General features: G+C 57.0%; 1 protein-coding gene across 3 annotated transcripts; it reads left to right on the forward strand.

The window, feature by feature from the left end:
* Window positions 1-85: 85 nt before the first annotated feature.
* Window positions 86-20,460, forward strand: IKBKG (inhibitor of nuclear factor kappa B kinase regulatory subunit gamma). 3 transcript variants are annotated; one of them, XM_042974328.1, is made up of 11 exons: window positions 89-295; window positions 4,017-4,215; window positions 6,967-7,178; window positions 12,240-12,358; window positions 14,319-14,471; window positions 15,019-15,115; window positions 16,209-16,352; window positions 16,592-16,734; window positions 16,952-17,013; window positions 17,213-17,389; window positions 19,059-20,460. In XM_042974328.1, the coding sequence occupies exons 2-10, from the start codon at window positions 4,029-4,031 to the stop codon at window positions 17,353-17,355; spliced, it is 1,260 nt and encodes a 419-aa protein (XP_042830262.1). In that variant the 5' UTR covers window positions 89-295; window positions 4,017-4,028; the 3' UTR covers window positions 17,356-17,389; window positions 19,059-20,460. The 3 variants fall into 3 exon arrangements, with proteins under 3 accessions (XP_042830264.1, XP_042830262.1, XP_042830263.1); XM_042974330.1 differs by lacking the exon at window positions 19,059-20,460 and having other exon boundaries at window positions 86-295; window positions 12,243-12,358; window positions 17,213-17,726; XM_042974329.1 differs by lacking the exon at window positions 19,059-20,460 and having other exon boundaries at window positions 89-583; window positions 17,213-17,726.
* The last annotated feature ends 81 nt before the right edge of the window (window positions 20,461-20,541 follow it).

Genomic DNA, 20,541 nt, shown 5'->3' on the forward strand with positions numbered 1-20,541 from the left:
CAGGTGCTGCATATCACTGGGAGCGTCGTGTGGGCCGGCGAAGGCTGACGGGCTCGGGTTCCCCTCGGGAGTAGCCTCTGCCACATCTCTGCCGACTCCTGGGTGGGGGCGGGGCTTGCGTGTTTTACTTCCGGAGCTCACAGCTACGACACCGGAAGCCGGAAGTGTGAATTTCGGCAGCGGGAGAAGGAAAAGGTGACCGCAGAACCCGGACTTTCTCAGAGCGCCGGGGCCCGAGGAGTGGTCGCGGCTCGCTGTTCCTGCGCTTCTCACGTCGGACCGACTCTGCTGACAGGTGTGGTCGTCTTCTCGAAGACAGGGTACTTTCGGTGGGCGTTCCGCTGTCTCCGAGACTCCCCCGGACATCCAGGCTTCCCCTTCCTTTTGGGCCTGGCCCATTTCTGCTGCCTGCTTGTAGCGCACCGGCCGCGGCCGGCAGATGCAGGGGCCGGGTTACCTTGCTGGCGAGCGGGACTGTTTCCGCCCTCCGCCACCGCTGCGGAGTCTGACCACACCCCTGCTTCGTGGATGACTCTTCTAGTTCCGAGACATTTTCTGTTCATCAAACTTGACTGCATTGGAGGTTAAGTTCTTTAAAAAGGTTTCAAATATAGTTTGGCAGCTACGTGTCTTACTTCATGTGCCTCGCTTTGCAAAACGATTAATGTCTACCCGACCTCAAACCGTTTCTGTGACTTGGGGATGGATGAGCCATCCTGGCGTGTTCAAGGAATGGCAAGGAGGCCACTGTAGCTGGAGTAGAGTGTGTGAGGGGAGAATACTTGGAGAAGAAGCAATGAGGGACCAGACAGTTGAGGGCTTTGCAGGCCGTTTTAGGGACCTTGGCTTTTACACGGAGGGCAATGAGGAACTGGTAGGGAACAGAGTAGAGGAGGGACGTGATCAGAATGACCTGTTAGGCCAGTCTGCCCCTGTGGGGAGAACAAATTACAGGGGACAAGAGGTAGGAGCAGGGTGACCTTTTAGGAGGTTATCGCAGTAATCCAGATGAGAGATGGTGGTGCTTTGAACATTTTATTATGAAAAAGTCCGAAGATGTACAAAAGTAGAAAGAATAGAATAGTAAACCCCATGTACTCATCTCCCAGCTTTGACAGTTGTCAACTCATGGCTACTTTTGTTTAAAAATTGTTTTTACATTTATTTATTTTTGAGAGACAGAGACAGGGCACAAGTGGGGGAGGGGCAGAGAGAGAATGAGACACAGAATCCGAGGCAAGCTCCAGGCTCTGAGCTGTCAGCACAGAGCCCGACGCGGGGCTCGAACTCACAAACCACGAGATCATGACCTGAGCTGAAGTTGGATGCTCATCCGACTGAGCCACCCAGGTACCCCAGGGCTACTTTTGTTTAATTTATGCTTCTCACACACATCTCTTATTATTATTTTCAATAGCGGCTTTGGGACTTAATTCTCATACCACCCAATTCACCCATTTAAAGTGTACAGCTCCCTGGTTTTTAGTATATCCAGAGTTGTGCAACCATCACCACTATCACCACTTCCAGAACATTTTCATGACTCCCAAAAAACCCTGCACCTCGTAAGCATCACCACTATCTCATTCCAGAACATTTTCATGACTCCCAAAAAACCCTGCACCTCGTAAGCATCACCACTATCTCATTCCAGAACATTTTCATGACTCCAAAAAAACCCTGCGCCTCGTTGGCTATCGCCTTCATTACCCCCTATCTCTCAGCTCTTAAGCATCCACCAATCATTCTGTCTCTATGGGTTTGCGTGTTCTGGACATTTCCCATAAATGTAATCACACAATATGTTGTCTCTTGTGAGTTGCTTCTTTTAGTCTTATGTGTGTAAGACTGGTCCATTTTTTGGCATGAGAATGTGCTGGACTTTTACTCATCAGTTGATGGACTTTTGGGTCATTTTCACTCTTTGGCCATTGTGAGTAATGCTGCTGTGAGCATTTGCGTGTGTACATGTGTTTTTGTTTCTGCTGGGGAGATAGGTACCTAGGAGCAAATTCCAGACACTGTATAATTTCACTTCTAAGTATTTCAGTTTGCATCTCTAAGAAAGGATTAAAAAAACATAAACAAAATAGGACTGTCACACCTAAAATAGCATTAATTGCTCACTGTCATCAAATAGATTCTGGGATACGTTTTGACAGGATTTCCTGATGCGCTAGACGTGAGCCGAGAGACACAGGAGTCCAGAGGGACTCCAAGGTTTCTGTCCTGGTAGCTGGAGGATGGATTTGCCATCCACTGACAATAAGGAGGCCTGTGGGGGGGTGGGGACTGGCTTTTGGGGACTGTCAGGAGTGCAATTTTAAGGTTAGTTTTGAGAACACTACTAGATATCCAAGTGGAGATGCTGGGTTTGGGCGTCGTCAGCAAGAGGATGGGGGTTAAAACTGAGAGGCTGAATGAACTCTGTATTGGGGTGACCGATGTCAGAGAAGAGACCCCGGAACAGAGCTCTGAGGCACCACAACATGATAGGGTGGCTTGGTGAGGAGGATCCAGTGAAAGAGCCTGAGTAGGAGCAGCCAGTGAGGTAGGAGAACCAGGAAAGTGCGCTTTTCTGGAAGCTGAGGGAAGGACTGGTGGCTCATCACATCCTGTGGATGGATGGCTCAGTGGGGCGTTCAGGGGAGCATTATCAGTGTAATAGTTTATTCAGCGTTAAAGCCGTCCTCTCTGAGCGCAGGCCTGCTCCTGGAAGCTTGTGTTGGGATTGGCTTCCTTCTCCAGGTAGTCAGTCTTCTTGGGTGGAATTTATAAGGGCTCCAGGCTAGTGCTGCCCCACATTGCCGACCAGTCCACGGGGGAGTGCGCGCAGCTCAGCCTGCTCTCTTAGGCTGCGAGTCCAGCTCCCACTTTCAGATCCCTCAGTGCGCAGCAGACACTGGATGTCCCATTCTAGCCCTCAGCTCCAGGGAACACTCGTGTGGTTCTGAGCAGTGTCCTTGAAGCTCCCCTTACTCGGCAGATTAATTTCCTAGAGCTGCTGTCAGAGAGGACCACAAGCCGAGTGGCTAAGGTAACACATTTATCCCCTCCCAGCTCTGGAGGCCAGAACTCTGGAATTAAGGAGTCTGCAGGACCACGCTCCCCCCGCAGGCTCTAGGGGACGACCCGTCTTGCCTCTTCCAGGCATTCCTTGGCTCTTGGCCACATAACTCTCTGCCTTTGTTGTGACGTTGTCTTCTCTGTGTCTGTGTCTCTCCTTTTCCGTCTCTTATAAGGAGATTTGTCATTGGACTTAAGGCCACTCTAATCCAGGATGATCTCATCTCAAGATCCTTCACTTACTTACACCTGCAAAAAGCCCCTTTTCCAAATAAGGTCAGAACGTGGACATATCTTGCTGGGGGCCATCATTCAACCCACTACACTAGGTAAGGGGCCAAAACCCTTCACTCCTGCTCGGAGGTGTATGTAGCAGGTAGGATTCACAGCACACTGATACCTCCCTACAAAAATAATTCTCTCCCTAATTTCCACTCTCTGGGGAATTTTTTTTAAGTTTATTTATTTTGAGAGAGAGAGAACGTGCGTGCGCAGGAGGGGGCAGAGAGAGAGAGGGGGAGAGACTCCTAGGCAGGCTCCATGCTGTAAACATGGAGCCTGACAAGAGGCTCAAACTATTGAACCTCGAGATCATGACCCGAGGTGAAATCAAGAGTCTGACGCTCAACTGAGCCACCCAGGCACCCCTAAATTCTTAATTTCAGTTTACGGCCTGGAGATAGGTGCCAGACAGAGTTTATAACAAGTGCTGAGCCATACATAGCCTTTCTAATCCCACATATGGGCCTGCACCTCCCTTTGGAACGAAAGTAAATCCCCCGTTTAGACTGAAAAGCCCATTTTAGCATCCTATTACACTTGACACAGTGCCTGGCATTCTGCTTAAAGTGTGGCCCTGGAACTCCTGCACAGACTGCACTCCCTGTCCTTCAAGGTAAGAGAATTCGGCGAGGGTCTCATGTGACACCTCTGCTGCCTTGCTCTTCCAGACCCTGACTTGGATGAGCAGGCCCCCCTGGAAGAGTCAGCTGTGTGAGATGGTGCAGCCCAGCGGCGGCCCGGCAGGGGACCAGGACGTGCTGGGTGAAGAGTCTTCTCTGGGGAAGCCAGCTATGCCCCACCTACCTTCTGAGCAGGGCACTCCTGAGACCTTCCAACGCTGTGTGGAGGAGAATCAAGAGCTCCGAGGTGAGGAAGATAGCAGGTGTGCAGAGTAAAACGTCAGAGGTCCCAGCCCTGTTGGTGGGGGAGGCTTACTCCCCTCACTGGTGCCTCTGTTTTTACCGGGTCTGGGGTGGGAGTACACCTGAGAGCCAGCTAGTGATTCAAACTCAGCCACCCTCCCTTTTTGTTTGAGGAGGGAATCCCCTGGAAATGGACTCTGAGGTATAGATTAATGTGCAGGAGGTTTATTTAGAGTGCGCCTACACAGGACCAGTCCTGGGGAAGGGAAGGGAAGGACAGGGAAGAAGCAGGGGTGGGCACGGGGAGAAGCTGGACAGCAGTGCAGGCCGACCCTACCGGGAGCTCTGGAGCCGGAGCCACCGTTCTGAGTTGCCCCGTTTGGGCCAACGGGGCCAGACTTTTCTGCCTCCTCCCGATCCATCATGAAGCACCGGCTATCCTGGGAGTAGCCGGGAGGCTCCCAGGAAGGGGGCGTGGCCTGTTCCGGGAAGGGCCTGCGGGCAGCTTTGGGAGGGGGCGCGGCCTGCCTTGGGAAGGGCCTGGGGGCTGTTTTGGGAAGGGGGCGTGGCCTGCCCTGGGAAGGGCCTGAGGGCTGCTTTGGGAAGGGGGCGTGGCCTGCCCTGGGAAGGGCCTGAGGGCTGCTTTGGGAAAGGGGATTTCTGGTTCAGCTTGTGCGGGGCGAGACCACAGGCCGGGCGGTGGCTCCTGGAACCTGGAACCAGTTCCTGTCTGTCTTCGTCACCGTCCCCACCCGCTCACCTGCCGCGTCCTCACTGGTATTGTGCGGCAGCTTCTCCAGGTCCCAGGGGCCTGCACCTTGCCTCTCAGGCAGGGTGGCCGCCCTTGGGAAGGGGCGCATTTCTGCCTGGCGTGTGACAGTACCCTACCCCTGCTCCCCACCTTGTAATCACGCTTAGACGTCTAGGGGCTGTCCTGGTCACTGCATAGTATCGAGCAGCATCCCTAGCATCTAACCCTAGATGCCAATAGCACTCCTCCAGTTATCACAACAAACAGTGTCCTTAATGTTGTCAAATGCCTTGCTATGTTGGGGTCACATAGAGCTGGTGGCCAGGTTGGGGGCAGGGAGACAGCTCACCTTCCACAGCTACACGTGTGGCCTCTGCTGGTCCCCAGCAGGGTGCTCTGGCAAGATGAACTTGGGGTGACAGTTTGTCAGGCTGGGTGTAGAGGGATTATGGCACCACCAGCTCCCCACCCAGGGAGCTCAGGCTTTAGTAGCAGGTAGAGACCTTGAAGCTGCATGAATTGCTTCTGTGCATCTGACCCACGGTCGTTCAGTGTGTTGGCTCCACACAGCATCGGCTCTGCACATTCCTGTTAAATGGGTGCTCTGTGTCAGGTCCTGGGTCAAACCGCCAGGGCCCTGAAGGTGTCTGCTCCCCAACAATGCCCATGATTGTGTCTAAGGAGGAGGGGGCAGGGAGAGGACACAGACTTCTCTTGGAATGTGTATGTGTGTGGGGGAAAATGTCATGGAAGAAATTGCATTAAGCTAGTGTAGGAGTGCATTTATGTGACATGTGCAAGAGGGGTGAATCCAGAAAGAGGAACAGATAAGTGGATGCCAGAGGCTGGGGGCCAGGGGAAGTGACTGCCAGTGGGTATGGGCTTTTTGGGGGTGGTGGTGGAAATGTTCTGGAGGTAGCTAGAGGTGATGGGTGCATAGCTTTGTGAATATGTGAAAGCCACTCAATTACTGTATACTTTAAAATAGTTAAAATGATTAATTTGATGTTACGTGAATTTTACCTCAGTAGAAAAAGAAGTCGCATATGAGTTGAGCCTTAGGTGGGGAACCGAGCAGGATTACAACAGGTGGAGTTGGGCGAGTGAAGCTGGAAGCCCTGCAGGGGAGAAGTCACACGGGGACGGGAGAGTGCAGAAGGTGACTCTGGAGCTGGGCTCCAAAGCCACCGTAGTTTGAGTGAAAGAACGTTCCGTCAGGAGGCGCTAGTTAGCCGGTCAAGGGTTTTGACCAGAGGGTGATGTAAAGCTATTGCCTGTTCCTATCTTATACGGTTCTGTAGTTGCTAGAACCTTCACGTGTCACTGATCCCGTTTTGTCAACCCTCGATGGTCCTCTGCTGCCTGGGGCGTCCTTGGGTGTGTGGCTCTCCATTCCTCAGCCTCTGCTGACTGTCTGGCCTTTGCACACCTTCATCCTTTGGCCTGGTGAGAGGGGTACTGGCTGTCTCCTGTGTGTTTATTGTGCCCTGGGCACTTTGCTTTTTCATTTAACCCTCCGCGTCCTATGAGGTGGGTGCGATTATCCCCGTTGAACAGGCACACGAGGACGGTAAAGCTCAGGGAGGCCACCCGCAAACCTGGCGCTCCCAGGCCGCAGCCAGTGATGGCACAGGGAGTTTCCCCTGGTGGCCTTCCCGGAGTCTGCAGGCAGGGTAGGATTTAAGACAGTGACTGAGCGCCCCAGGGCAGGCAGGCGTGCCTCTGACCCGGCCACAGTACAGATGGCCAGAATGAGTTCGAGTCACTTACAAAGAGAGTGCCATCTGGCACACACTTTTGAGTGAAGCTGATGTGTTTGGAGAAATTTAGGTGCTGGCCGTCAGCGTAATTGATGCTGAAAGTGTTACGTAAAATAAAAGGAACCGTCTCAAAGCCATGTTTGTGTAAGAGGCCGCATGTGGGGAGGGTGCCGTGACGGGCCCAGGTAGGGGCTGGCGGGGCGCCCACCGGGTCTCACCTCTCTGCTGTCTCCTCTGCCGCCAGATGCCATCCGGCAGAGCAACCAGATGCTTCGGGAGCGCTGTGAGGAGCTGCAGCGTTTCCAAGGCAGCCAGAGGAAGGAGAAGGAGTTCCTCATGCAGAAATTCCAGGAAGCCAGGAAACTGGTGGAGAGACTGAGCCTGGAGAAGCTCGACCTGAGGAGGCAGAGGGAGCAGGCCCTTCAGGAGGTGGAACATCTGAAGAGATGCCAGAAGGTAGTCAGAGGGGCAGGGTGGGTTCTTCCCCAGAGCCAGCCGGCCGGCCGGGGCTGCTGGCCACCTGTGACACCAGCCGCCTGCATTCTGCAAACCGCAGGGACGCCGGCATTCCCAGAGGGCAGCTGGGGTCAGGGGTCCCCGAGAGCACCCTAGGGCTCGGTGCTGCACTAGGAGGGCCACGGAACTCAGCAGAGCCGTCCTACTCGTGGTTATGGCCGTTACAATGGCTGCTTACAGTGAGAGGATACAGGGGGGAGTCAGCAAGGACCAAAGGGGCGTAGGGCGGGGTCCGGGGCAGACCGGGGGTGGGCTTCCGGGTCCCTGGCCAGGGGGGTCGTGGGGCAGTGCGGTCCGTCCCGCGGTGACGCGCGACGACGCGCGCAGGATGCCGCCGCCGGGGAAGCTTCCCTGAGCGCCGGCGTCCGGGGACTTCAGTGGGGGTCGGTCCTGTGGGCCCGGGGCTCCCGCGTGGCTGACCTCAGATCCTCAGTCTCTGCCCCCAAGACGTGAAGCCGGGGCCCCACCAGGAATCACGCTGTCGGCGCAGACGGCCTGGCAGGGCCCTCAGGGAAGTGTGCCGGGTTCCTGGGGCCGCCATAACAAAGGGCCACAGACTGGGTGGCTCTAAGAAACAAATGTACTGCCTCCCGGTCCTGGAGGCCAGAAGTGCAAGAGCAAGGTCTGGGCAGGACGGGTGCCTCCCGGAGGCCGCGAGGGAGAACCTGGGCCAGGCTGCTTTCCCCACCTTGGCTTATGGCTGTGATGGTTGGCCTCCCGTGGCCTGTGGACACAGCGCTCCACCTCTGTCTCCGTGGTCGCCTCGCCTTCTCCCCATGTCAGTGTGTCTCTCCTCCCCCTCTTATGAAGACACCAGGGTCAGAGAGAAATATAGCTGGACGGTAGTTACGGTGGTGAGAATGGGTTTTATTTGGTAATTACTGACAGCAGGGGATGAGCTGAGCTCCACTGTGATTTGCAGAGGTGACTGGCGACACAAAGAGTGATGGGGCTGGAGGGGGAGTGATCCGGGGCTCAAGTGAAAACTCACAAAGGGGCCATCGGTGTAGATACATGAGGCTAGCTGGCAGTTACGGAAGTTAGCATTCTGTCCCGCACAGAGCCTGGGAATGGTTCTCAAGCCCTTGAGAAAGTGTCCCGGGTTGTGGGAGGTGCGCAGATGTTCCAAAGGGACAGAGGAAGGCTTCACATTAGGGAGACCTCTTAGTAAATGCTCTAAGTGAGTGGAGGTGGGGGCCTAGGTCTGGTGACGGCTAGAACAGGCAATTTTGGCAGCGCTGAGTTTTCTTGGATCGGCTCTGAGTGCAGGGCTTCGGATGGAGTCAAAGTCGTTTTGTGCTGACATCTTTTGTAGGTCTCAACAGTCATCGGGTCTCCCTCCCCCACCTCCTCCAGTACGGCTTCATCTTAACTTGATTGCATCTGCGAATCAGGTCCCATTCATAGGTTCTGCGGGTTAGGACGTGGACCTATCTTTTGGGGGCTGCCATTCAGCCCATTACAGCCTCGGACAGATGGACTCACTGCTCTTTACTAAGTGCCTTCAGGGCCTCTGTCCGTGCAGCCCCGGGAGCCCCCACCGGCCAGCCCCGGCTCCCGTGACGGGGTGCTGGTTTCCCGGCAGGGGCCAGGACCCCTGCAGTAGCCCTGTTTCTCTGCTGACAAGCCTGTCAGCTCTGAAAAGCATTTTCTCTCCAAGTTGAAAATTCAGGTCGCCCCTGACTGAGCAGCCTCACCCAAGGTGGGCATCTCAGAGAAGCTCTTGTCCATTGAGCAGAGCAAAAACCTGGGCACAGCCTGAGTGCCCGTCACTGGAGAAGCCAGTAGAACGATGCGTTGGAATTTTTTAACGGTTTTGCTGAGATAAAATTCACATGCCATAAAAGTCACCTTTTTGAAGTATAGAATCCAGTGGTATTTTTGGCATATTTGTAGACTTGTAGAACCATTGCCACTAGTTCCAAAACGATTTCCTCCTCCCCAGCCTCGCGCTCCCCTCCAGAAGAAACCCCACCCCCATTAGCAGTCACTCCCCACCCTCTCCCCAGCCCCTGGCACTCCCTGGTCTGCTTTCTGTCTGTGGGTGTGCCTGTGCCGGACCTCGCATGCCAGTGGGACCATCCAGCGTGTGCCCCTCACCTCTGGCTTCCTCCACTCTGCATGGTGTTTTTGAGGCTCATCCACGTTGCAGCGTGAGTGCGTGCGTGCCGTAGCTTTCATGCCGGGTGATATCCCGGCGTACGCGGATACCACGGTTTGTTTTCCCGTTCGTCAGTTCACGGACATTTGGCTCATTTCCACTCTTTAGCTGTTGTGAGTAATGCGGCTGTGTATTTATTTTTTATTTTAAGTTTTATCTCCTTAATCTCTGTATCCGACGTGGGGCTCCAACTCACGACCTCCCACTGAGCCAGCCAGGCGCCCCCGGTAATGCTGCCGTGAACATTTGGGGTGGACATGTGTTTCCATCATCGGGTACATACCTAGTGGCTCCCCCGTTAGTTTGAAGCAAGTTCTAGATGCTGTGTGCTTTCATCCGTGAATATTTCAGTATGCGTCTGTGAGAGAGGGCTTAGAAAAGACGTAACCACAATACCACTGTCCTGCCCGGAACAGTCAACGTTAATCGCTCAGTATCATCAAATAGATCCCGGGATATATTTTGACAGGGTTTCCTGATGCGTTGGATGTGAGCCGTGAGACCCAGGAGTCCAGAGGGACTCCAAGGTTTCTGTGCTGGTAGCTGGAGGATAGATTTGCCATCCGCCGACAATAAGGAGGGCTGTGGGGGGAACTGGTTTTTGGGGGCCGTCAGGAGTGCAGATTAAGAGAGGTTCATCTTGAGAGCACTACTAGATACCCAAGTGGACATGTCGATGTGACAGGCCGGGTGGTGTGGGGAGTTTGCACTGTTCAGTGGGGAGACCTTCACTGAGGTGTCTTCTAGTGAGGACCAGAACACAGTGAGGGGCTGGGCCGCATGGGTATCTGGGGAGAGCATGTTTTGTGGCGGGTGGCGGGGGAGCATGTGCAAGGGTCCTGAGGCAGGGGCGTGCCTGTCATTTTCAGGGACCATCCGAGAGGCAAACATGGCTGAGGCTGTGTGGAAGTGGCCGAGGAGTGGGTGGGAGAGTCACGGTAGGGGCTGGTTTTGTGGGCTTTGTGGGGCCAATGGAAGGATTTGGGCTTTGACCCGAGTGTGACAGGGACTGTGGGGGCTTCTGTGCTAGTGTGAGACGTTATTTGGTTTCATGTAGATTGTAGAGTGTAGGGGGGACTGTTATGGGTCGAATTGTGTCCCCCCAAAGCAAATGTCCACATGCTGCACTCTTTACGTCAGAATGCGATACTATTTGGAAATAGGGTCTTTGCAGAAGTAGTAAAGTTAGAGGTGCCTGGGTGGCTCAGGCTGTCAAGTGTCCAACTGATTTCAGCTTAGGTCATGACCTCACCGTTTGTGGGATCGAGCCCCACGTCGGGCTCTGTGCTGACAGCAAGGAACCAGCTTGGGAGTCTCTGTTTCCCACTAACTGCCCCTCCCCTGCTTGCACATACACGTTCTCTCTCTCTCTCTCAAAATAAATAAATTAAAAAAAAAAGGGGGGGGCACCTGGATGGCTCAGTCAGATGAGCATCCGACTTCAGCTCAGGTCATGATCTTGCGGTTCGTGAGTTCGAGCCCCGTGTCGGGCTGTGTGCTGACAGCTCGGAGCCTGGAGCCTGCTTCAGATTCCGTGTCTCCCTCTCTCTGCCCCTCCCCTGCTCACGCTCTGACTCACTCTGTCTCTCAAAAATAAAAGTTAAAAAAAGTTTTCGTAAAAAAGAGAAATAATAGTTAGGATGTGGTCATGCTGGATCAGGATGGGTCTGTCCAAACACACACAGGGAAGATGGCCACGGGATGACAGAAGTAGAGATCAGGGCAAAGCATCTATGGGCCAAGGAGCGCTGGTGGCCTCTGAGGCCAGGACGGAGGCCCGGAGCAGATTTTCCTGCAGAGCCCCCAAAAGGCAGCGACCCTGCCCGCTCCTTGCTCTTGGACTTCTGGCCTCCAGAACTGGGAGGCAGTAAATTCCTGCTGTCGTAAGCCCCCTGCTTTGTGATTCTTTAGAGAAGACCCAGGAGACTGACTCCTACAGGTGCGGGAGCGGAGGAGGAGGCCAGGTGGACGCCATCGCAGCCCCTGGCGAGGGCCTTGAGTGGGGTGGGCGCTAGCCGATGGGGTCTGCTGATGGGCACAGATATGGACCCGTGGGGCAGGTGGTTGGACAGCCGGGCCGGGCTCATGGGAGGAGTCTGTCCTGTTAGCCTGCAGGGGGACAGCAGGCCTGCAGACTAGCCCCAGGTATGTATATGCAGAAAGCCGGGGGTTTGGGCCACAGTCCCTGTGGAGAAGGGAAGGAGCATTGGTGTGGTGCCCGCGCAGGAGCCCAGGGCGGGGGTACAGAGGACAGGAGTGGCATTTGCTATGGAGGGTTCGGGATGCAGAGGACCGAGGCCAACCCTGGGCTTGAGCGGCTTGAGGTTGCAGGGGACCTGGTGTGGACAGTTGGATGAGGGAGGATGGGCCTCAGGGCGTATGAACGGCTCTTGAGTTTTGTCACTGGCGTAGGTCTTCTGGAAACAAATCAGTCCGTCTCAGCACTCCTTCTGGCGTCCTCAGCCTGTGGGTCGAGCGTGTATTTTGACGCTGTCTTCAGGTCTCCCCTCCGTTGGCGGCAAGTCTCAGAGGCTGAGAGATTCCCACTCGGCTCTGTCCTCGCAGCCTGCTCGCCAGCCTCATGAAACTCGAGGCAGCTCCATGCTACCGTCCGTGGGGATGAGGAGGGGCTTGGGGGTGTGGGGTCCCAGGACACTTGCCTTGTTGGGGTTGGGAAGCTTCTGGAGGTGAGAGGCCGGATGAGTGGTGGCACTGGGGGCAGGAGAGAAGCCCTTAGGTGATGTCTCAGTGCCTGCAGGCTGCCCTGCGGCTCAGGGGTGCCGGGGGTGGGCAGCTGGCAAGAAAGCATCACTAATGGGAAGTGGCTTTTTTTCACACAGCAGTTGGCTGAGGACAAGGCGTCAGTGAAAGCCCAGGTGACGTCCTTGCTGGGGGAGCTCCAAGAGAGCCAGAGTCGCTTGGAGGCCGCCATCAAAGAGCGGCAGGCTTTGGAGGGCAGGTGAGTGGGAAGGGAGAGCCCGCCAGGGGCTGCTGTCACCGTGCCTGAGAAGAGTGAGGCACCTTCGGGGCCTCTGGGGGAGTTCCTCTGGGAGAGAATCGACTGGAAAATGTGGAGTGTGAGCACACAGGGGCTTGGAGAATCTGGAGCCCAGCGGTGCTTCTGGGCTCCCTGACCTTTTGCTGGAGCTTGGATCATTTCCCTAGGGAGCATTTTGGGGGGACCCTAGGAGCACACCCGTGATCCACAGTTATCCTCTAGAAGTACTCCGTGCTCTCACAGCTGAGGTTATTACAGGGAGAGGGCACACAGCAGGACCCGTGATGACAGAAGACACAGGTCGGGGTGAAGGACTCCACGCCTTGGGCTCCCTCCCCCCCTTCTGTGGGGGGCCGGCTGAGTGCTCTCCCTTCTCCAGCAGTGACAGATACATCCCTGGAGACCAAGGGAACCCACTTAAGACTCAACAGCAGAGGTCTTATTGGACGCTGGTCACATGGGCCCCCTCTGCCGGGCACACAGCAAACTCCCTGCCCCCCAGCAAAGCAGGTGCTATGAATAAACCAGCCAGTCGTGCGAACAGTCCAGGCGCAGGGACCACCCTTGTCAGTAGGCAAAGTGTCATGTCGTTTCAGGGACCCGCACCAGCCCATTGCCCGGGTGCCACCAGAGGGCTGACTTGGCAAGTGGCTCTGCTAATGTGAGTGGCCTGCCGGTTGCTCTTTTCTGCAGAGGGCTTCCTGTAGTGGGGTCATTGGGTCAGAGGGCACAGGTGTCGTCCCCCCCCACCACTGCACTCTCATGCCACCCAGGTGCTGCCGTCCAGAAAGAAAGATGGGTCCCCCTGACAGCGGGTCCAGCTCTCCCGGTGCAGGAGGTGATTGGGGTGCCCTGGGCGGTGGCAAAGACGCCTTCCTGAAGGCGCTGAGGGGAGCGGACCCGAGTTTTCCAGTATCAGAGCGAGGTGAGAGACCACGTGAACGTGCTTCCATCCAGAAAGCCGACCGTGAGTGAGGAAAGGCATCAGAAGGCCGAGCTTGGTGGCCTCTGGCTCGTCACGTTCTCGTATTTTCCCCGATGGACTCTTCTGTACGTCTAGCTTTCTAAAATCACGTGTATCACCTTTAGGAGAATTTGGTGTCTTTTCTGCCTGTCTTTTGCTGTGTACATAAAAGAAACAGCTAGAGGCAACTTTGGTCAGTTAACGACCCCGCACGAATGTTTACTTCAGCAATTCTGGGCTGTTGAGCAACGTCCTTTCGTGTCCCTCCTGATGCGGTCTGGCACTCAAATGCTGAGCTGGACAGCGTGGACACGGCCTCGCTCGCACCTAGGGTTTCCCACGTGGCCATTTTAAGAGCTGCAGACTTCATACACTTCTGTGCCCTGGGCAGGACAGATCACAGAGGGCAGTGTGCTCCATGCATTTGGACAGTGGCAGCAGTGACTGTCCCCGGTGGCCTCTCCCACCCAGAAGGAGCCACCGTCGCCTCCACAGACAGGACCACGTGAGGCCTTGGGCCAGCAGGATGACATGGCTGGAGCCTGGGCCTGCACATCTAGGGAGCAGTGTGCAAATGGGAGACTGGGGGCTGTGGGGTGATGTGGCTGCGAGGACGGGGGCGTGGGGTCCAGGTGAGAAGACGCAAGCCGGGCAGGGGCGCGGCTCCACTCCAGGTGTGTGCGCTGGGGGCTCCGGCTGAGCCGTTGCGGCGGGTCAGCTGCCTCCTCATCGCTTCTAGAACACCGAGTGGGAGGGAGAGAGCCACTCCCCTAAGCCGGCCCTGTGCGGTTGCCCCGTCTCTGGTGACGGTGCTTCCACGCTGACGCGGACAGCCTCCCCCTTTTCTCGCCCAGAACCGGTTCTGCATCGACAGGACGTTGTTAGCGCGCCCGCGGGCCGCAGGGCTTCTCGGCCCGGCCGGGGCCCCGCCGTGACCTCCCCCTTCCCCCGTGCCAGGGCCCGGGCTGCCAGCGAGCAGGCCCGGCAGCTGGAGAGCGAGCGGGAGGCCCTGCAGCAGCAGCACAGCGTGCAGGTGGACCAGCTGCGCATGCAGAGCCAGAGCGTGGAGGCCGCGCTGCGCATGGAGCGCCAGGCCGCCTCGGAGGAGAAGTGAGTGGCGCCCCGCCCCCTGGACCGACAGGGGGAGGGCCGTCAGCGGCTCTCTCCCTGGCGAGGAGCCCTTCGAGGGCCTGTCCCCCAGCGCCGTCACACCCAGCCGGCCCACCCTCGGTCCCACGACGTCTGCTCCGCGGCCCACGTGCACACGGCGCCGTTTGGCCCACGTGTCGGCAGCATCGGGCCCGGGACTCCGGGAGGCTTTCTTGGCGTGCCTCTGAGTCTCCTTGCACCCAGGCCGGTCCTCCCGCCTTTCTGTGTTTTTCGGGACGCTGACTCTTTCGAAGAGCGCAGGCGGTTCCACGGTGTTGCAGACGTTCTTTCTCTTATTTTTAAAAATGTTAGCTTTAAGAAAAAAGGATGCTGAGCATTTAGTGAAGCCTGCCTCAGAGCTGACGGCCTTCCAGGCCCGGAGGCACCCTGGCCACCCCCTTTCTGGTGTGTGGACGTGGCAAGAAGGACGAGGGTGGAGTGGGAGGCACAGAAGCCTGTGGCTGAGCCAGGACGAGGTGTTTCTCCAGCAAAAGCTCCTTTTCCTTAGGCGGAAGCTGGCACAGCTACAGGTGGCCTATCACCAGCTCTTCCAGGAGTACGACAGCCACGTCAAGAGCAGCGTGGTGAGCAGCGAGCGGAACCGAGTGAGTACGGGGGGAGACGTCCCTGGGACTGTCTAGGACTCCGCCTTGCTTCCTCTCCCTGTGGCCTAGACTCGGGGCCTAGTTCCCCAAATTTAGGGACATTGGAACTCAAGGCCCTATGTGAAGAGTTGACAGAATTGGCTTTCAGGAGGGATACCGGACTTGTCCTAGAGCTTTGTCAAGCTCGCGGTGTGACAGCCCAGGGCAGGACGTGGGGAGACGGCGATCTGTGTGCCGTGCTGTCTGCTGCCTATGGGTGACTGGGCTGGGCCTCTGGATGCTCTCTCTGTGGGCCGGGAACTTGCCTGTCTCCATGGCCAGTCGTTCCTGCCAGCCATCACCAGCTCGGCTCCTGGCTCAGATTTCTGAGAGCCAAGGTGTAAGCCCTGGGAATGTTTCCATCCCCCTGTTGAAGGTGGCTGGGAGCCCTCTTCTGGTTTGTTCTCATCAGATCTGTACTGGGCGCAGTTTCTAGCGAGCACATTTTGCGAAGGATGTTGTCAGATGTGAACGTACCCAGGGGAGACTTATAAGGGTCAAGCCCGAAACCGACCCTGTGAAGAACGGTTGGTTACAAAGCTGTGGCCCCTTGGTCTCCAGAAGGAAGGCTTCGTGGTGTGTGTGGCTGCCCGCGTGTACGTACATGTGTGTGTTTGTAACGTGAGTGTGTGCGTGCGGGGGCGGGGGGCCTCTGTGAGGCACCAGCAGACCTTCGACCAGGGGGCAGGGTGGAAGGACTGATGGCTCTCAGCTTAGTGGTGGCATGTCGTGGAGCGTTCGTGCAGGAGACCCGCTCGGTGTGGAGGGGATGGCCTCAGGAGGGGGTCTGGCGGTGCCCCTTGAAGGGTTGGAGGAGGGCTGTGCAATTGGGGATTCTGGGAAGGGCACGTCACACCGGTTGACCTCACAGTTCCCCCTCCAGCCTCTTGCCTTTCCTGGGCCCTGCACGCACCGACATCTTGTGGTCGGCATCACTCTGGCACTGGCCGGCCTCAGTCTCTCGTTCCTCGTGGTTCTTGTCACCTGGAGTGGCTGCCGGCCCCTGCCCTGGGCCAGCTCGGGCTCCGGCAGCCCCCCCCTTGCCCATTTCTAGGGACTGCAGCTGGAGGACCTGAAGCAGCAGCTGCAACAGGCCGAGGAGGCCCTGGTGGCCAAGCAGGAAGTGATTGACAAGCTGAAGGAAGAGGCCGAGCAGCACAAGATAGTGATGGAGACCGTTCCGGTGCTAAAAGCCCAGGTGAGCGCGCTCCTCTGTGGCCTGCTGGCTCCGGGACCTCGCGTCCTTTTGCCGTGGCTTCTTGGAAGCCCTTCGCGCCCCTCGTGCCGTTCCTCGACCTGTCGGTGCACGTGCAGGTGACTTTCCCTTGTGCTGTGGGCTGTGGGAGGGCAGGAGCCAGCTCTGCCTGGTCCCCCAGCATGGCGTGTCCGGTGAATGGCCGACGGATGGCGGGCGTGCCCCTCTCTTGGCTTTGCCAGGCGGACATCTACAAGGCCGACTTCCAGGCCGAGAGGCAGGCCCGGGAGAAGCTGGCCGAGAAGAAGGAGATTCTGCAGGAGCAGCTGGCCCAGCTGCAGCGGGACTACAGCCGCCTGAAGGCCAGCTGCCAGGAGTCCGCCAGGTGGGCCCTCCCCGCCCCCCCCCCAGGACTGGGACCGGGTGCCCGTCTCTCGCAGTGAGCGGTGAGGCAGGGCTCGTGGCTTGGCTTGTCGGCCCCTCGCCTTCGGTCCGTCCCCTCTCCCCGCCCCCTCCTCCTGCCCCACCCTCCCTTCAGCCTCCTATGTAGGCCCTGGAGCTTTACTTGCACTCGTTGATCTGGCCGTTTTTTCTTTTCAAAGGATTGAAGATATGAGGAAGCGGCACGTGGAGGCCTCCCAGGCCCCCGTAGCCCCCGCCCCAGGTGAGTGAGCCGTCGGAGGGTGGGTGGAGAGGGAGGGTGCTAGCAAAAGCCCCTTACCACCTCCCCGGACTTACTCTGTGGAGCGCACTGCCCCCTGGGGGGGCCTAACGGGGAGGGGCCGGTGGTGGTGACTCCAGGAGTCACACCCAACAGTTCTGACAGGCCTCCGTACTTTCTGCGGCCTCCCCTCTTTCTCCAGCTCACCCCTCCTTCCACCTGGCCCTGCCCAACCAGAGGAGAAGCCCCCCCGAGGAGCCGCCTGACTTCTGTTGCCCCAAGTGCCAGTATCAGGCTCCCGATATGGACACCCTGCAGATACATGTCATGGAGTGCATCGAGTAGGGCCGCCTGCTGACGACTAGCACGGGGCCGCACGGTGCGTGCTGTCCTGCGCGCCCGGTCCTCGGTTACGGGCTGGCTGACACGGAGCGGGCCGCCTCTTTGAGCACCAAGGGCTAGCTCGAGGACCTCACGCTTCAGCTCCCCCATCTGCTGGCTTGCCTCATTTAGGGTACCTGCGACCCCAGTTAGGCCCGATGCTCTGCTGTTTTTGTTTGTTCTGTCTGCTTGAACTGCCTGCCTCTAGGGGCTCCGTCTTTTTCCACCTCCTCTGGGGAAGTTGAGAATCCAGGCCAGGGCTTTCAGAGAGAACTTCTTAAGCCGAGATGGGCAGAAGCCCTTCCCCGCGCCGCCCCCCCCCCCCCCCCCCCCCCCCCCCCGCAAGCTCCAGCACACCGTGGCGCCAGCGCTCTCGCGGGCTGTGTGCCATTCTGTTTGGAGGCTGCACCGTGCACGATCCAAGCAGTCCGCTGCTGACGAACATTTGGGTTGTGGCCGCTCTTTTATTGTCACCGAGAATGCTGCAGCGAACAGCCGTGTGCATCAGTTACGCGTATCTCTGGGGCAGATTGTTAGAGGCAGTGGCATTGAGCACGTGCACACGGGGTGGATGGTGTCAGGGTGCCGCCCCCACTTCCTCGTAGCCTTGCCCATCTGTCAGGCGTGGGGTCGTCTGTTAAGGGCGGGTTTGAGCATCTTTGTGGAGCTTGAAGGATCCTCTCCAGGTCTTCTGGGGGTAATGGCTCGTTTGTACTTTTTGCCTACTTTTCTACCGGTCATAAGCGGGATCAGCTCTCGAGTGTGATAGACATTGCGACGATCCTCTCTTACCGTGACTTTGTACCAGCGTGTCGTGGGTCTGAACTTCGTTATCTTTCATACTCACATCTCTCCACCTGTCCCGCACCGCTTTGGGTTTGCCGTTGTGAGCAGCTCCCGGTCTGACGGGGAGCTGCTTCCCACGTGTACACTTTTCCTTTCCCTTTCCTTGCACCGCAGCGTGCTCTTGCCCTCCCCGGGCGCGTCGCTGCCCTGTGTGAGCAGTGGTGCTTGTGAAGGGAGGCCACTAGGCAGTGATTGGCAGATCGTGAACGCTGGAGCACTCCTTATCGTTGTTTTGTAAGATGCTGGATGTTTCCTTGGATGTCACAGGCACGGGTGTTAACCCTGCAGTTGTCAGGAAAGAATGTTGGAAGTGGAGGGAGAATGCCCTACGCTCCCCGGGCCCTCCTCTGTTCTCCCCTGGCTGGGGGCGGGCTGTTGCTGAAGACAAGCCTGGCCCAGGGCTTGGGTGGCGCTTGCGGGAGCAGGGGTGCCTTTTCCATTGCCCGAAGCCCAAGTGTCTAATTGCACGTGATTATACTTTGGGAAAATGTTAAAGGCCCGGACAGGCCCCCCCCCCCCCACTCTCAGCTGCTGCATTCGGTCCTGATCCTGCGATTTTTCTGTAAGAGCACTTTTAGTTTGCGGGGGGTGGGTACTAAATTCCCGTGGCCCCTGTGACAAGAGACCAATGTGGTGGCTTAAAACAACAGGAATTCATTCTTTTGTGGTTGTGGAAGTCAGAAGTCTGAAATGTGGGTGACAGTGACAGCAGGGGTGGGAAAATCAGTTTCAGGCCTATCTCCCAGCTTCTGGTGCTTGCCTCTGTGGTTACGTGGCCTCTTGTTTTTTCTGACCGTGTCATCTTTTCTGTCTCTTACAAGGACACCCGTCACTGGACGTAGGGCCCACCTACATCATATCCACGATGAGCTCACTTCGAGGTCGTTATCTTCATTACATCCACAGAGACTCTTTTTTCCAGATAAGGTCGTAATCACAAATTGTGGGGATTATGACATGCATCCATCTTTTGGGCCGCCATTGAGCCCAGCGCAGGGCTGTCTTCTACAGCGCACAGACTAGGACAAATGGAGTTGAAGCCAGATGTCTTCAGCGCTGGTGGCTCCGTTGGGGGGGGTTCCGTTCCCCGGGATGATGGTGGCTGCAGAGGCACGTGACTGGTTGGGTGTGGGGCAGGTCCTTGCAGGTGGGAATGTCGCTCTTTACGACATCGTGTGTCCAGCTGGACACTGCGCCAGGGCCGGCAGACACAGGCGGGGAGAGGAGGGGGAGGCTGTGGGACAGAGCCGAGGGAGCGGCCCGCACCCTCGGCCCCAGCTACCATCTGGGTAGGGACGGGCTTCCTGCTTTGTCGGGGTAGCGAACACAGGCATGGGGAGCCCCTCTCTGACCGGCCCTGTCAACTGACCGGAGTTGAGAGGAAGAGGATGAGACCCGGCAGTAGTGAGAGGCAGACGTTCGCGTCCCGGGACCTTGCCTCGGTTTCTGGCAGCGTCACCCGCATGGCCATACGCCCGTATGGTCACTGTACGTTAGACCCCAAGGATTGAAAGCACACCATTCACTCAGGAGTGAGGGGCTTCTGCTTTCTTCTCTGGCTTTCCTGAGATTGGGCTTCTAGAATAAGTGGTTAGATCCCTCCTGTGAGGGAAGCGGCTTGCCTACCTAATTACCGTGCCCCTTGACCCCTCACAACCCTGGGTTCGGGAGACAAAGACCGAGCTAGAAGCGCATCCCGCCAAAACCCGTGTCCTTCCTTGTTGCTCACACTTGACTGTGTAGCTACGTGCTGGTCAGTGCTGAAGAGAAATCCAGGTGACCAATAAAATGAGCACAGTACGAAAGCGTTTCTCCTTCACTGGTAACTAAAACACACAGTCAAACTCGACAAAAAGTGATGTCAAACTGGCAACACGTGAAGACCTTGGGTGTCCTGCGGGCAAAGCGCACGGCCGGCCCCTGCCGGGGCCTGGTTTGGCAGGCCGGAACCAGCACTTAGGAAGCAGCCTCAGCCCGCTCCACCGGAAGCGGAAGCGACAGCCGGGTACACACAGCGACTCTGGCATCGCAGGGGCGCTCGCCGTGCCATCCTTTGTAGCTGTGCTTGGGGACTGTGTTGTGAACATCTGGCCACGTGGAACACACTCTGTAGCACGTTGATGTGAAAAAGCCAGTAGACGAGATTCTGTACAAAGTGTGACCCCAATAAAAAAGTAACCGCAGCTGGTGCACACCCGGCTACCGTTTGGATGGGTGTGGGTGGTAGGATGACCGGTAGTGAAGTTTTCCTTTTTTTAAAAAAAAAATTTTTTTAATGTTTGTTTTTGACAGAGAGAGCGCGCG

This window comes from Panthera tigris, chromosome X (genome assembly GCF_018350195.1).
Source record: "Panthera tigris isolate Pti1 chromosome X, P.tigris_Pti1_mat1.1, whole genome shotgun sequence".
In the NCBI taxonomy this organism is placed as follows: Eukaryota; Metazoa; Chordata; class Mammalia; order Carnivora; family Felidae; genus Panthera; species Panthera tigris.

Coding starts and splice junctions, on each gene's coding strand:
- IKBKG (XM_042974328.1), top strand. CDS start 4,029: ATGAGCAGGCCCCCCTGGAAGAGTCAGCTGTGTGAGATGGTGCAGCCC. Junction 16,353..16,591: donor TTCCGGTGCTAAAAGCCCAG/GTGAGCGCGCTC, acceptor TGGCTTTGCCAG/GCGGACATCTACAAGGCCGA. Junction 16,735..16,951: donor AGCTGCCAGGAGTCCGCCAG/GTGGGCCCTCCC, acceptor TTCTTTTCAAAG/GATTGAAGATATGAGGAAGC.